General features: G+C 40.9%; 1 protein-coding gene across 1 annotated transcript in view; it reads left to right on the forward strand.

The window, feature by feature from the left end:
* Positions 1-17,735, forward strand: part of SNRK (SNF related kinase) — a 122,720-nt gene that overhangs the window by 61,612 nt on the left and 43,373 nt on the right. Inside the window, exon 2 of the mRNA XM_082259709.1 lies at positions 7,461-8,153. Coding sequence (XP_082115835.1) covers positions 7,565-8,153 — 589 coding nt within the window. The 5' untranslated portion in view covers positions 7,461-7,564. The remainder of the gene's footprint in view (positions 1-7,460; positions 8,154-17,735) is intronic.

Consider the following 17,735-nt stretch of genomic DNA (forward strand, 5'->3'; position numbering starts at 1 on the left):
CGTAAGTAAAATTTCATCCGACAAACGATCTGCCGATTTTCGGATTGTTAGTATGGTGCTTTCAAAAGCCGATTACGAATTTTCGGACGACAAAATCTGCATGTGCAGGCTATAAAATTTTTATCGTACGTCAACACAATGTCTGATTTCTGTTTTAATTAGTAGTTTTCGTCCAAAAAAAAATTGTAAGAGCAAGACTAGGCATGCTCAGAAACGAAAGGACACATACAAAACCATTCAACACATGACATCACTTCTGAAGTTGAATTCTGTCGTACGGGAATTTTCATATGAAAGTAACCTCTTCACTTTCCATATGAGATTAGCATGCAACAAAAATCGTACGCAAGATTGTTCGATAATCTGAGACTTTTTTCTTTTAATCTTCTGCTAAATAAGTGTATAATTTTGCTCTCATAGGAATATTGGCTGAACGGATGTTAACCACTTAAGCCCCGGAAGATTTTACCCCCTTCCTGACCAGGGGGTTTTTCGCGATTTTTTTTTTTTTACTGCGTGACTTTAACGGACAATTGCGCGGTCGTGCGACGCTGTACCTAAACGAATTTCACGTCCTTTTTTTCCCACAAACAGAGCTTTCTTTTGGTGGTATTTGATCACCTGTGCGATTTTTTGATCACGTTCTATAAACAAAAAAAAGAGCGTAATTTTTGCAAAAATAACAATATTTTTCACTTTTTTTTATATGAAATTCCCCCCCAAAAAAATGTAAAAATCAAAATTTTTTTAACATTTTCGGCCAATTTGTTTTACGCTACCTGTTTGGTAAAAAAAACGCAAAAAGCGTATTTTGATTGGTTTGCGCAAAATTTATCGCGTTTACTAACAAAGGGAAAGATTTTTGTCATTTTTGGTGTTTTTTTTTTTTTTTTTTTTTTTAACGAGTAATGGCGGCGATCTGCGATTTTTTTTTTTTTTTTTTTTTTTTTTTTTTTTTTTTTTTTTTTTTGCGGTATTGCGGCGGACCGATCGGACCCTTGACTGACATTTTTGACACTTTTGGGGTTACCAGTGACATTACTGCAGTAATCAGTGCTATATATTTGCACTGTTACTGCAAAAATGACACTGGCAGGGAAGGGGTTAACTTTATTGGACAGGGAGGGGTTAAGTGTGTCCTAGGGGCGTGCTTCTAACTGTGCAGGGACATTCCTATTGGTGTAAAAAAAAGATCAACGGTTCTACATAGTAGAACCGTCTGATCTTCATTTTTACACAGGGAGAACTGACAGGCGGCTTGTTTACATAAGCCGCTCTGTCTTTCTCCCGCTGTACCGGCGATCGTAGTGTGACCGGCGGACATCGGGTCCGCCAGTCACACTCCCGCACTCCTCCGTGAACGAGCCGAGGCAGGCGTGCGCCTCGGCGGGCGCGCGCCCGCCCGCTATAGGCTCTAGAAGGAGTGACAGGCGAGCGACGTAGACCTACGTCACTCTGCCTGGCCGGGGCTGACTGCCGCAGTAAATATACTGTGCGCAGTCAGCAAGCGGTTAAAAGTATACTTTGTGTGACATGTTTGAGAATGACATAATGTAATGCTTTAGCTGTTTGACGTCTCGATTTTGTGTTTTTTTTTTTTTTTTTTAATAGCTTTTGAAGTATACTGTACAATTTTTAAATTGCACATGGAAACAACTAAATATATACATTAGTACTTCCTGTGAATGTTTGATCACCCACTCTTGGCACAGATAGAGTGACTCTTGAAGAATGAAGCAAATGTAAAAATAGCAGTTAAACAGGATGATATGAATCCTTAAGTCAGTTGCCGTTATGTGTCAGCAGTCTGCAAACATTCTCCCGGTTCTGCAGCTAGTAAAAGTTAACCCACGTTGTTCCAAAGGTTCACTCAATAATGGAATCACTCAGATGGAAAGTCTGTACTGCTATATGGGTTTTTAGGTTTTCTCATTAATATTCCTACATTAGTTAAATTTTCAGTGATCAGATTTTATGGAAATCTGCAGCAGTTTGTTGAAATATTAAATAAAAGGTAACTGGATGGAAGAATGTGTTTTTTTTTTTCTTTTTTCAACCTGCTTTTCTTGTGACAAAGTAATGTGAATCCGAATAGAGCAACTGTGATTCATCAGCAAGGAAGATCCTTATTCGCATCAGGCCCAGTGCACCGCTAGCATCAGCGTGGAGAGTTCTTTATTAGCATTAGGCCTGGGCACAACCAGTACGGAGGATAATAATTAGTGCTAGGTCAGTACACCACCAGCAATAGGGTATCTTCATTAGTGTCAGGCCTGTATACCACCATGGGGGAACTTTATTGACATTTTGCCTGTGCATAAAAAAAAAAAAAAAAAAAAAACAGCAGCACTGTAGAGAAACCTTAGCGAATGTTACACCTATACCTTTTTTTTTTTTTTTTTTTTTTTTTTTTTAGGGGTGGGGTGTTTAATACATATATTGGTCCTAAAATAGACTGACCTACTAAAACTAAGACTTTTTTTAAGATTAGGACAGTTTAGGAGGAATTGGGAAAGCAAAAAGAAACACTATTTTTTAGGACAAACCTGAGTTATGTCAGATGAGCACATGCAGACCATCACTGTGGCAATAATTATTATTAAAATACAGGATTTATATAGCACCAACAGTTTGCGCATCACTTTACAATATGAGGGAAGACAATATAGTTACAATTCAATACAGGAGGAATTGAAGCCGGTTCACACTGCCGCGACCAGAAAGTCGCCCCATGAAGGAGCGACTTTTTAGCGCGACTTTGAAGAGACTTGCAAGAGACTTAAATGATAGGCGACTTTGTCTGTGGGGAATGCCTGGCTAATCTTTTTCTTCTTCCTGGAAAGTCTGATCACAGTCGCTTGAAAATAGATAATGATCCGACTTAGAGGCGACTCCCATTGAAGTCTATGTGCACAAGTCGGATAGAGGTCGCCTTGAAGTAGTACAGGAACCTTTTCTGAAGTCGGAGCGACTTCATTAGTGCATATTAAGACGGCTCTCATTCATTTACATTGAATTTGTAATGACAAGAGACTTAGGGCGACTTGAGGGCACACAAGTCGCGTCCCAAGTCGGAGTAGTGTGAACCGGCTCTTAGAGGGCCCTGCTAATTAGAGCTACAATCTAAAAATGGTTTAGGTACTCGTAAATATTGAAACCGTGTGGTGTGTGTTTTTTTGTTATTACTTTAGGCAGAGATCCATGAGTACTTGCATTTATAACCATAATTACTTTATTACTAGAACACAGGATATTCGTGCATAATGGCATCTCCTCTTGAATGCCCAAACCTGCTTATTATAGAACAGAGAGACATTGATGGAAATAGAAGCTCTCCTTTTGTCTTCATGGCTGGTACAGATTTGTACATTTTTTTTTTTGATGGTCTCTTTATAAAAAAAAAAAAACTTATTTGTATAAACTGTATTTTCTTCTCCTGTGTGTTTTTTTTTTTTTTTTTCCAACCTGGGTTTTGGGAAATTACTTTTGTTGATGATCATAGAGGTTTTTTTTTTTTTTTTTTTCCCGGCATATTAAGTGTTGAATTATTTTTATCACATGAATATTCAGAGGTTAATTAAATACATTTCCCTACCAAGTGAAATGAGTAGAAAATAATGTTGCATTTGCATGGTATAATTGAGTAATTTAAATAAATATCCATAGTTATTAGGTGAAGGCGCAAGGTTTGCAGCGATCCCAGTGGTGACTAAGCCCCAGGGATGGGGGACTATGGTATTCTGCTTCCTTAACTGTTGCTCTGACTGCCGAATATGCTGCCACCATTAGTTAGATGATGTGAAACATCCTCCTCCAGTTGTATTTCATTTTTAATGAAAGAGTAAACATTCTCAAAGCCTTCTACGCATCAATGGTCAAAACGTCTGGATTTATCCAGTAGCTCTGTTCCTATAGGTAAGAGAAGCAAAAAGCCAGATTGTCTCTTTATAGTTATTGGCTTCAGTTTTTTTTTTCCTATCACATGCAGAAATATAGTTCTCTCATAAATGTAAGGCTCGGTTCACACTATTGCGATGCGGGAAGGCTGCGAATTCGCAGCCTGTTCCCGCATCGCACACGCACCCCCGGCAGTTCACACTGCCATATGCGATCCGCTGGGGGTGGCAATGTAATCTTAACGACACCCCCAGTTTGATCGCATATCGCAGTGCGATCGTGCAGTTCGCAGAGGATTGGATCACACAAGTGTGAACCGCTGTGCGATCCGATCCTGATGCGGCAGCAAAAATGCCTCCTGTGCGTCTTTGCTGCGGGTGCGGTGCGAATTTAGCCATACAAACTGTATGGCTAAACTCGCACCGCACAGCTGATCGCATGTCATGTCGGAGCAGTGCGCTCCGACATGACATGCGAACCCGGCACACGCAGTAGTGTGAACCGGGTCTAATACACAGTCACAATGTTCCAAAGCAATACCAACAATTGTCCTGTGTTTAAAAACACCCTAGCATGGGGGGGGGGGGATATTGCTTGGTGGCAGCAAAACCACTTGCTGTCTGCCCCTTAGCATATTTACTGCTACAGGGAAGCTCTCCTGTGCAGAATCTCACACACACACATATGTGTGTGTATGTGTGTGTGTATATATATATAATAAATATATATATATTGTTATGTGAAAAGTGCGCTGGATACAATGTGGTAAAGCTGCAACCTAAAATAATAAGTAATGACAGTGTGGGGGTGGAAGGTGCGCTAAACTCTTGTGGGGGTATTCCCTAAAGGGGTAAACCAAATTATGATGGAGTTATACAAGTGATAACGTATATTGAAAATTAAAATAGAACTGAACATAACGTGTCACGATAAAAAATTGTGATAAACAAATAATGCAACAAAATGCAGATATAGAGACGAGTGCAAAGTGAAGTGAATAGAGTCCAATCCAAATAAAAGTCCTTGTGTGTAGTAAATAAAATGAACTTCTTAGGTGACGCATCCACAGCAATTAGCATGCAAGTGTTCCCACCACCATATCCGGATTGGCTCCTTACCAAAAGCAATATAGTATATTGAATTGCATGCATTGGGGCTGATCTGAGGTCTGAATTGCAGGCATTGGGGCTGATCTGAGATAAGAAGAAGGGAGGCGGCTATTACATAGAATAAGCAGTAAGAAAGAGGCACCCTCATCCCAATTTTCTTCAGAAAGCAGCCACAACCTGAGTAGAAAAGCCTATCTCCTGCCTGCAGGACACTTGCTCTTTGCGGAAGCAGTGGTCTCTCTGCAGAGATCCAACAGACCTCCTGCACTAGAGGAGATACACCCAGACCCAGGGACCAAGGGAAGGATACCAACTGAGTACCGGGAGAGTGTGTGATTGGCCCTAATACAGGAGTTTTTCTGGTAAGAGGCATATCCTTTCTTTGAGTGTAGTTATCACTGGGATCCATCGTGGTTACCTTTATCTGGATCTGGGTACCTTTACACCCTTATACTATCTTGCTTTTGGTAAGGAGCCAATCCGGATATGGTGGTGGGAACACTTGCACGCTAATTGCTGTGGATGCGTCACCTAAGAAGTTCATTTTATTTACTACACACAAGGACTTTTGTTTGGATTGGACTCTATTCACTTCACTTTGCACTCGTCTCTATATCTGCATTTTGTTGCATTATTTGTGTATCACGATTTTTTATCGTGACACGTTATGTTCAGTTCTATTTAACTATTCAATATACGTTATCACTTGTATAACTCCATCATAATTTGGTTTACCCCTTTAGGGAATACCCCCACAAGAGTTTAGCGCACCTTCCACCCCCACACTATATATATATATATATATATATATATATATATATATATATATATATATATATATATATATATATATATATATATATATATATATATATATATATATATATATATATATTCTGCACTTCCACCTGAGGGGCATGCGTGCGCCGCTGGCGGCCCGTTTCTACTATAAGTAATCGCAGCAGAAGCAATCTGTGGGTGTCGGGCACTGGATGTCCACTGGCACCCGCCGATCGTGTGTGTAATCACAGAATGGAGATCTGCCTATGTAAACAAGGCATCTCTCCTTTCTGACGGGGGGGGGGGGGGAGGAGAAGAAGTGGAATGTTATGTCCCTGCAAAGCAGGAAGTTAAATCCATCTCTTCCCATAGTAAAAGCAGCACATACAGTACACAAAAATACTCCCCTTCCCAGCCAGTGTCCCATTTTTAACACTGATCACTGCATTAGTGTCACTGGTTCCCCAAAAGTGTTAGTGTCCAATTTCTGCTGCAATTTTGCAGTCCAGGTATAAATCGCTGATCGCCGCCATTACTAGTATAACGAAAAATTAAATATTCCATAAATATTCCATAGTTTTGTAGACGGTAGAACGTTCCTGTAAACCAAATAATATACGCTTTTTGGTCTTTTTTTTTTTTTTTTTACCAAAAATATGTAACAGAATACATATTTCCCTAAATTTATTCTAACTTTTTTTTTTTGGTTTGTTTTATAGCAGAAATAAAATAAAAAACGCAGTGGTGATCAAATACCACCAAAATAGCTTTATTTGTGGGAAAAAAATTACTTACATTTTATTTTTTTACAACGTTGGATGACCGCGCAGTTGTCTGTAAAAAGTAATGCAGTGCCGTATCGCAAAAAAATTGACTGGTCATAAGGGGGGGGGGGGGTAAATCTTCCAGAGGCCAAGTGGTTAAGAAGCAGCGTTGCAGATTGCACTGATGTAATGCTGACAAAGCAGGGATGGCATGTTGGACCGGGCAGCCTGCTGACCTTGTGGAATTTTCACACTACTCCATGGATAGCAAAAAATAGAAACGCTAGCAATACACAACTGAGCTGAATGGAAAATGATTTGGTATAACAGTGACTGCATCCAATCAGATGCTTAGGGATTTAGTATTCGGGCAGCCGCGGCTGCTTTAATACAGTAGCGGGAAAGGAGATTCCTCCATCCATGCTGTTTAGCAAAAATGAGGCAATCAATTGGTTTCTCTGGTTTAGCACTCCAGGCTGAAGAGAAACCTGTGCATGGCTTGACTTGTCCATTTGAATGTTTGGCTTACTAGTAAATATTTTTTTGTAATTTCTGGCGAAATTTCAATTGGGCTTTTGTTTTTCCTGGTTCGCAGCATAGCAGGGGTGTGTCTTTCGCCTCTATTTTGTGTTGTAAAGGTTTTTTTTTGTTTTTCTCCTAAAGTTGGGAGGTGTGTAAAAACACTAAAAACGGGATATGAAATGCTTTGTGCTCCCTAAGGTCCAAAAAGTGAGAGTTGTAATTTTACATAGTTGTTGCAAGTATTATAAATGGGTGTAAAAATACCAGCTTGTAAATGGGTCTTCCAATGCAGTACTGGTTTTCACAGCTTGCTAATTTTACTGATTTAACATGCATTTAGTGTTGATTTTGCTGTAACTTCTTTTCTTTTTTTCTCTCTCTCTTTCAGATGTGCCTAGCGGCAATAAAAATGCATTCCTTGTTGGCATCAGATATTCTTTTATGAAAGTCATCTAACGGTTACAACCTGAGGACCTAGCTGCCTTTAACAGCATGGCTGGTTTCAAAAGAGGATATGATGGGAAGATTGCTGGACTTTATGATCTTGATAAGACCTTGGGACGAGGACATTTTGCAGTTGTCAAACTTGCTCGTCATGTCTTTACAGGTGAAAAGGTAGCCGTGAAAGTCATCGACAAGACCAAATTAGACTCCTTAGCTACTGGGCATCTCTTTCAAGAAGTCCGATGCATGAAACTGGTGCAACACCCCAACATAGTTCGTCTGTATGAAGTGATTGACACGCAAACCAAATTGTATCTCATTCTAGAACTTGGCGATGGAGGCGATATGTATGATTACATAATGAAGCACGAGGAAGGCCTCAGTGAGGATCTGGCTAAGAAATACTTTGCTCAGATTGTGCATGCGATATCATACTGCCATAAGTTACACGTGGTGCACAGGGACCTCAAGCCAGAGAATGTTGTGTTCTTTGAGAAGCAGGGCCTTGTGAAACTGACCGATTTTGGCTTTAGCAACAAGTTTCAGCCGGGAAAAAAGCTAACCACAAGCTGCGGATCATTAGCCTACTCTGCTCCAGAGATACTTCTTGGGGATGAATATGATGCTCCTGCAGTAGGTAGGCATTTTACACAATTTCAATTTTTTACTTGATGCTTGTATTGTAATAGTTTTTCATATAAACAGAATTCCATTAAAAAAATAAGAGGGAAAAAAGGAGCATTTATGCCAATATTTAGCTTCAGTACAGGAAGTTGCCCCCCTTGGTACTTTTTTCTCTGATTCTAGATGTTCTTGGCCAGAATCATGAAACCCAGGTCACTCTGGACCTGTCCCAGCCTGTTACTCAGCAGTGAAAAGAGAAGCCGATCTCCCTGTTACTTTGCTTTCTCCTCCTATAAGCATGCTTCTTGTCAGTACATTACCTGGTTGGCTTATACTTCTTCCACTCCCAGTCCACCTCTGATATACAGGGACTGCAATAGGCTGATACCAGGTCAAATTCATGTATGTACACTGCTTGAATTTCAAGTGCTACTAAACCCAGGACCCTATATTTACTGTATTTGGTCATACACAGTACATGGAAATGCAATAGTTTTTTTAGTAAATATAAACTGCTAAATACCTTTTTCTCATCAGCAGTTAGAGCAGTCTTGTGACTTTGATCAGTGTCGGGTTAAAGCTTGTAGGAGGAATTTTCATTTTCCAATGATTGTTCTATGAGGATGCTGGACCCCTGACCCTTTGTCTGGACAGTGCTGATTGGCCCTGTGCTGGTCACATGCACTCTCCCACGAAAAAATAAAAACTCTATAACAATACATACCAAACTGAGCATGTGCAGCTTGTCCCCTAGCCTTTATACTATCTGGAGATGGTCTGGGGACTCTGGAAGGATCAAACAGCCTTTTTACACAATGCAGAGGATTAACCCCTTAGGTTCCACAGTGATTAGAACAAGCATGCTTTACTGCATATACATACATATACTGCATATTACTGTTGTGGGTTTAGTATCACTTTACACAATACATTGTATGGTGTATTAATTATTACATAGCTGCATTACTTCTTTTAGGTCTACCTAACGTTCAGCTATATAGGCCTCTATGTGAACCTTTTTTTTCCCCATTTTAAGTATACCTTTCTGCACTTCCCCAGCTATGTAATGGCCTCTTCTGTACATCATCAGTAAATGGTTTGTGATGCTTTTATTAAATTGAAGTCAACCATTGTCTTTGGACAGAATGGTGTGAACCGTCATGGTATTTTGTTTACAGTAAGTGAGTGTTCCTGTCACAATCACTCCTACTCTTTTTTTCTACACTTGGCAAATGGGTTCTGTGTTTGGGTGTCAACACATCTCCCCTGAATTTCTCACCTGTAAACTAATGGCAGGCAGGAGCAATGGCTTCCACTAGGTTACAGAACAATGCTTATGGACATATTTGATGCAACATTGCAAGACTTTTTTTCAACATTCATTGCAGGCTCTTACCAGATCCTTCCCTGTAGATACTGACAAATGCATTGTAATCAGTTCCAATTATTTCTATAGTCCTACCAGTGAGGGTGTACTTACTAAAACCATATGGCCAGTCCCATTGTTGTAATGGGGAAAAAACAAACTTGGAAAATGTGAGCAGGAAATTACATTTCTGGGAACAACCAATCCTAGCTGGCTGCAGACTGGTATGGGTAGGAAAATTGTAAATCTCCTTACATTGCATAATGTGTGTACCAGTTAATATATGGTGTGTGTTGACAAATGAATATTTTATTTTTTTCTTTCTTGGAATGATAATGGAGTATTTCTTTTTTTGAGCAAAACATTCTATTTTAATTGTTTTTAACTTGAAACTGGATTATGATGTTTTAAATATCCAAAGAAAGGTCTTTTTTAATGACATTCAATTACAAAATAATGCACGCCACAATTATGTTTTCCTTTTTAATGAGAGGAATTTTTTTTTTTTTAAACTTTCCGACGCAACATCTTAGTCTTTACTGCATTGCTCCAAGTTGGTAGGCCAGGTTCTTATCTACCCTTTTAAAGGAGAACAGCAGGAATTATTTTTGTAAAGGAGGTAAATGTATTGTGTTAATTACATGTAACCTCTTGCTCTCCTATCTGAGAAAAGGCCTGCCGAAAACTTTGGCGGTACTGTTGGCTCACAGTCCAAAGCGACAATATACTTTTCCTGCGGCCTGTGCATTGAAACCCCACTGCTTTGTCTCTTCCTAGGTGCTGCAAAACTTCCTGGTGTGTAACACTTGCTCCCCAGCCACATATTATTTTGGTTCCTTTTACTGGTTCATACTTCAGTACATAAAGTACATGCTAACAGAGCCATAGTGTGGGGCAGGGAGAGCAGGAATTCAATGGACCTGTAAAGATTAAAGTGGCTGTAAACTTCTGAAATCACCATCACTAGACCATAGCAGGAGATGGCCCTAACACCCCCCCAGCATAAAGCAAGTGATGGACATCTTTAGCTGTGCATGTTTCCCTGTAAAATTTTGTAGCGGGGATGAGTTAATTCTCTCCACTTAAGTTTCAGATTACTCTGGGCTCCCTGTTCTATGACGTGCAATGTGTTTTGTCTGATCCCTGCCCACTGCTTACTCGAGCTGAGAAAAAGCCTTTGCTCTGTGTGTTTTAAAAGGCTGTAGATAAGCGAGGGCTGCAGGTAAACAGGCACAACCTATGTAGGAGGAGTTTGTTCATCTTTGTATTGTCTAAAACTTGTCACTTCAGTGGGTCTATGTAATCGTTTACAACAGCTTTAAATGTCTGCAGTGGATGGACTGGGAGCAAAGGGTTGGTGTTGCAATGCATGTGGGCTGCTGCAAAAGTAAGTATTTTATCTCTTCTTAGGGGTTCCCATTGTGTACCTTTTTGGAGCTTGTGTTGACAGCCACGTTAACCATTTGCTGTAACCATTTATTTTATTTTTTTTAGTTGCCTTGTTGGGATAGAGTAGATAAGGAGAAAATCCTTTGTAAACTTGTTATTGTTTTCTATGTCCCAGCTAGGTAATTTTACCATCTGTATTTGAGCTGGGTACCATTTGTTACTGAGACACAAAGGAATGGCATACACAAAGTATTTGACACCAGAACAAGAGGCAAGGGTAAAACCTTCCAGTGGGGATACCTGTTCCAGTGACAACAATGTGAAAGGAATTACACAAATTTTGCAGAGGTCTCCTCCCACTTCCTGTTGGTTCTCCAGGGCACTAAAGGCCCTATTTTTTTTGGAAAATAACCTGAGTAGTCAAGGGCCCCTGTAGGTAATAAACTGTGCACAGCTTTGGAAAATGTTAATTGTTATTGTTGTACCTGTAGGCCATATCCTGTTTTGTTGCTAAGACATGAAAATTGTTGAATGCTCACTTCCAACATTAGTTTTCACATTCTAGCAAAAAGGTAGGGCATGGGGATTGCTAACTGGGAGTCTTCAGTAAGGGCTCTTTCACACGGTCCGCCTCCGTAGGCGGATCCGTGTTGCTCAGCGGGGATCGATCCGCGATCCCCGCTGAGCCGGCGGGTGACAGCTCCGTCTCCGCTTGCAGTGCGGAGAGGGAGGTGTCTCAGCACCCGCTGCCCTCTATGGGGGATCGGATGAGAGCGGACCGCTTGTCCGCTCTCATCAGATCCGCTCCGCTCCAATTACTGAACGGATGGAAAAATAGAGTTTCCATCCGTCCAGATTTCACACACAGGATCGGATGCGGATGGCAGCGGGTGTCAGCGGAGGTGTCTCCGCTGACATCCGCTGCCCCATAGAGCTGCATGGAGGATCCGATCAGATCCGCCTAAAAAACTGACAGGCGGATCTGATCGGATCGCACATGTGAAAGAGCCCTAAGGCTTCAGGGGAGGGTCAAATTGGTCTACAGCTATGACAATAAAATGAATGCACATTAATACAAAGCTGCAAAGTCATTCATTACCTAATGGGGCCCCTTGACTGCATACTCTGTTTTCTGGAAAAGGTGAACTTGGGTTTTAAGAGAAGGAAAACTTCCCTAATAGCACACACCACAAACAATAGACAGTGGTATTATTACTAAAAAAACAAAAAAAAAAAATGGCTAAACATTTTAAGTATGTGTGACAAGTACAGAAAAGGCTGTTTGCGTTTCCAGTCGGGAATGTTTAAAGTCTTTCCTTGTGGAAAACAAAAGTCCTCCCTTGCAGTAGAGCTGCCAATGCACCACAAAGGTTAAAGTAGAATTTCACCCTTTAACTAAAATCTGTAAATCTACTTGCGTCCACAATCTAAGCCTAACCTATCTAGCCCTGTAAAGAGGAAATTGTCATACATACCTTTTCTGAAGCCGCACCACTCCAGTCTGATACCATGCTGAGCTCTCAGCAGCGGATGCAGAAGAGGCAGCCGACAACGAAAGCCCCATGGTAACTCTATGGGTGATGGCCCTTCCCAGGCATTTCACAGCCGTTGTTGGCTGTGTCCTGCAGGCTGGTTCCGCCACTGGAGACCAGACCGGATCGGCTTCAGAAAAGGTATGTGTAGCGATTACAGATTTTAGTTTTAGGGTAAACTTCTACTTTAAATGATTGAATTCTTGTTTATGTCCAGGGTACCAGAAGAAGCCCTTTTACCTACCTAATGCAAGCAGGCTCTCCCCACGTGCAGCCGCCGTTCTTCTCCCCTACCCTCAAACTTGTGCACTACAGGGTAAAAGGCCCTGCAATGTACTTGATAATGTCTGAGTGCAGGCGACCACTGGAATGTAGAAGAGGATGTGGGCACAGGTCCCAGCCTAGCGGGAATCGGGGGAATATTATTTTTCTGGTACCCTGGACATAAATATGCAATTAACCCTTGCAGTGTGGGGGGCAACCCCACTCCAAGGGGAGGATTTTTTTCTGTTTTTCCCTTCAATTCAGCATTAAGAGAGGAAATCCTCCTAGATGAGTTATCATAGCATTGTGAAATCACCTATTGATCACCATAGCTTACCAATGTATATCACAAGTGATATTGCATTGTATAATGTTACATGTTCAAAGTAAATTATTGACTGCTTTATGAAAATAAAGAATGCACATGGATCCGCCAGCTAAGCTGTCTCCTATGCGGCATTAAGTAGAATATTATCAATATTGTATGTCGTTGTATAAAAGAAAAATGTAAGTAAACTTTACAGTTTTTGAAATTCCAATAAAAAAAAAAACCTGTAATGACATTATAGCCAGTTTTTGTTCTGTTTTCTGCAGATCAATATTGAGGAGTTCATGAATGCATGTAGATTGATATAGTTGCACACTTTGCCACACCACTGTGTTTTGGTGATACCACAGTACTACTATTTGTTCATAGCTTGACCTTATCATTCTCATGAGTATTTTTCAGTCCATAAAATTGATTCTAGTGTTAATTTTTTTCTCTTTTGAATGTAACATACTATTGGCCTTTGCAGATTTCTAACTCCTTAAAAGTGGATCTTCACCCCCTGTGTTGACTTCCCTCCTCTCGACCCCTCCTCTATATAGCAATAGTGTTTTTTTTTTTTTGTTTTTTTTTTTTTGCAAATAATGCTGCACTGCCCCTCCATGCATAGTGCTTGCGTGGCCACCATGGATATGCACGTCACATATCCCAGGAGGCCTTTAGTCTTTCAGCAAGTAGGAGGGGGTCAGGCCTAGTAGAGCATCATAACAAGGCCCTGGCGGCTGAACCCGGAAGAGCCAGCGGGCCTCTGGATGACATCAGAATTAAGATGGCAGTGCGAGACCGAGCGGTGTCTGATGACAGAATGATGTCAACAGGGCAACGCTGGATCTGGTGGCTGGGTGAGTATCCAAACTGTGCAGGCATCGCCTCCCTGTAAGCAGGTATATCATAAAAAAAAAATGGGTGGGCTCAGGCTGAAGGTCCTCTTTAATTCAATGCATATTGGTTACTATTGAAACTGTGCTTGCAAAGATTCTGAAACTTGCTTACTTTCCTGTATAAAGAACAATATTATATTTAAAAAAAAAAAACCTTTTAATAAATGCCTTTCATTACGTTGTATTTTCTGTCATTGTTGCTTGCAGGCTGCTTGCCCATTGTGTCAGCCAACTTCCAAATAATACAGTAATCATGCAATCTAAACACTTTCATATGAATATAATGAACATTTTGTTGGCTTTATGGCGTAAAGATTATATTTAATCTTCATTTATGTATCACTTATTAGAGCCCCTTCAAATGTAATTGGTTTTTTTGGCTTTCTGTTTAACAATTGCAGTTTGTTGTGTATTGGAGCAGAGCCTAGCTAGATAAGGAAATGCAGAAAAGCCAGTGCAGTGCATTCATATTTTTAATTCGGCTTTGCATGACTTTTCTGTGCTCACTGCTAATGTAGGGAGAGTGACATCATTTGTTGCCATGACAACAGCTGCTGCATGTGCTACATTAGCTGATATCATCTGAAATGATCACATTGGTGTGTGTGTGTGCGTGCGCGCGCGCGCTTTGTTCTGGAAACGGTGTTTAAACATTTGCATTCAGGCTCATAGCTTTGCTAAGCAGGTTTTAAAATTTTGTGACTTTTAAAACTGTAAGATAGAAGCACATAATACGGCTAATTAATGGAGATGTCCCCACATAGTATTCAGTAGAATGGGGTGAGCTTATGATGTGTGGTTTTCCTCCCCTACCATACATCCTTTCCCTGGTCTCGTCCCAAAGTCCTTCACTTTAAACGTTCCATAGGCATGTCCTCTGCCTTGGTGCTGACGTCAATTGGGTATGTGTTAATCTATCATCGAATTGAAGAAAAGACCATCAAGTTGATGGAACCAGATGGAATTCCAGGGGTATTCATGTCTCTCCCATGTCAGCCTTTTTTCAACCAGGGTGCCTTCTGGGTTCTTCAAGGGTGCCTTGGCAAATTGCCCAAAAACGGTCCCTAAGCCACAAAGTGGATCGAGTAAACTGTTTTTATTGTGAAGCATTACAACCAACCAGTATCCTAAAGAAGTGATGATGTCATTGGTTGATAAGTAGCAGGTCGGGTGCTCCTTGTTTCGCTCCTGCCCCTCTCCATCAGCATTGGAGTCAAGTTAGCAGAGTGAAGGGGAGAAGAGAAACACTGGAATTACTAGTCAGAACCAGTGTGCAAAGGTATATTTTCTTTGTAAGAATAAATCTCTTATAATTTTGGGGGTCCTACATATAACCACATCATTTCTCATCATTTCAGAAAAAAATGAATGCATTAATGAATGTCCCCCCCCCTCCCAAATTATTACCAATTATTAGAATGTACCCTTCTAATAAGTCCCTTGGTTTCCTTTTAGACTTTATCTAAATTGCATTTTTTACATTCTGCGAACAGATGTGAAGAATTAGGTGCTATATTTAGAATGGGAACATTAGAGTCTATCATTGAGAGAGCCATTCTTCTAAAGCTTTCTGGCTATACATATTCATTAATTTTAAATTAATCTTTTTGTGCTGGCTTCTCTGAGAGCCATACATTTTATAGCTTTGTGGCTATTTATACAAGCCAGTGAATGAGCTTTATAGGTGGTTTGTATGAATTTTGTGGAGATACTAGTTTCTAGGGCTTTACAAATTATAAACTGCACTATGTGTTGTACACAATGGAAAGTTGCAGAGCAGTAACATCCCCTCTCCTTAGACACCCCTACCCTTGATTTGTCAAGTCAATCCCTGTTCTTCCCTAATCTTGCCCTCTTGAACATTAATGATATGTCTTGGAGCGGAGCCACTTCTTACTGTTTATATAATGACTAACTACTTTTTCTTTCTCTACCTCCATTGCGAAGCAATTAAGAGGGCAAAGTGGGTGGGGTGGGGGTGAAATTAATAAAACTCTTGAAGTTTTGTTTGGGGCATTGCAGCATAAAATGGACCCCCCTAAGTCACACCACTGGCACAGTCTACTCTCCTTGGACTTGTAAGTCTGCCTGTGCCACATTGATTCAATTTCCAGCCTGTACAGGCTCGCCCAGAGTCTGTCTTTGGGGTCTTGTAGCATTTCCAGGTATGGGAACATTTTGTAGTCACTTTAGTGACTGGTAAGAAATTTGTTTCTTGAAGTTTCTTTCAATTCTGTATTCTGTGACCTATTCTTCTTTTTTGGAACTGTGTTCCTTTATTTTAGACTTGGTAAGGCCACATTGGTGGGAGTTTGTAGATGTACAGAGTGTTGATGCATGGTTAGCTGCATGATTTGGCTTGTCCTTGTTGGTCAGTAAGGTGGTCCCAATACAATGGTGCCGGTTTCTCTGCTGCAAGCAGTAAGGGTAGTTTGCTCAGCAAGCATTGTAGGACTGGCTTCGATCCACTTTGAGTAGTTGCTTGCAGAATTCCATAGCGAATATTTCTGTTTGGCCAAAGCCCATTTGTGGTGGTCTTGGTAGGTTATAGAGTCCCATACTTCATTGCCATGAAGGAGGCATGACCAAGATTTTAGGCCAAACCCTTATCGATTTGATTTTAGTTGGTATAGCTGTCTCTTGATGGCATAGAAGGTTCTGCATGCTTTGTGTCTCATGTCCCTAAGGCTGGCTTGAAACTTTCCGATTGGCAAAGGTACAATATGTGTAGCTGTTAGATGAATCAAGAGTGCAGTTCTTCAAACTCTTTGGAGTGCTTTTTTTTTTTTGGAGTTTATAGGTAGAGTCCATGTCACATAATTTTTCGACAGCTCTTCCAGGCTTTGTAGGCCTCTCTCTGTTAGTGACAGTATTAGATCAACTGCATACAGCAGGAACTTCACCTCGTTGTCCTAGAGTTATGCCTCGTACACACGCAACGATTATCGGCCGACCGATCGGCCGTCTTTTGTCCAGTGTTGTGTTGGTTGGAATGTGCTCTAGACTGCTCACGAATTTTCTCGCCAACAAAAACCAACTTCAGAAGTCATGTCATGTGCTGGTTTACTTTCCGTGTGTTTTTTCTTCTCTGAGCATGCCCAGTCTTGCTCATCTGATTTTTGTCTGCCGAAATCTGTACTGACTGACGGAAAATCGGCCGTTCTGTTGACGGCCAACAAAAATTTTATAGCATGCACGGCAGATTTTATTCGGCCGAAAAGTCACAGTTGGTTGTCGAAAGCATCATACTAACAAGCCGAAAATCGGCCGATCGGACGTTGGCCGAAAATTCACGGCCAACTATCGATGCGTGTGTACGAGGCATTAGTCTTAGTGCTCAAGCGAATTCTAGGGCTGAAGGCAGTTAATTGATATATATGTTATCCCCTTCCCACCAAGCGTACGCATGCGACATCACAGATGCGTATCGTGTGTGTGTGTGTGTCTGGCAGCACAGACCGAGTGGTAATCGACTGCTCCATGTCTAAGGCTATGTTCACATGTAGGCGTTTTGGGGCGTTTTTGAGGCTTTTTTCTGCTTTACGATCAGCTCAAAAAACACCCAACAAGACCAATCCTATTCATTTCAATGGCCCCTGTTCACATGTGAGCATTTTGACGTTTTAAGCAAAACGCCCAACGCTCAAAAATGTACATGAGCTTCTTTTTTGGCAGATTACAGGCGTTTGTTATTTTTTTTCCATTGGTCACTTGTCAACCTAAAAACGCCTGAAAAAACACCTGTAAATGGCAACGCCAAGATGTGAACGTAGCCTAATATGAATGATTGGGAGTCTGGAGAACTAGCTCTCGATCACTGTGGTAGGCTATCAGT

The sequence above is a fragment of the Pelophylax lessonae genome (assembly GCF_965119305.1).
Source record: "Pelophylax lessonae genome assembly, chromosome: 5".
Classification (NCBI taxonomy): Eukaryota; Metazoa; Chordata; class Amphibia; order Anura; family Ranidae; genus Pelophylax; species Pelophylax lessonae.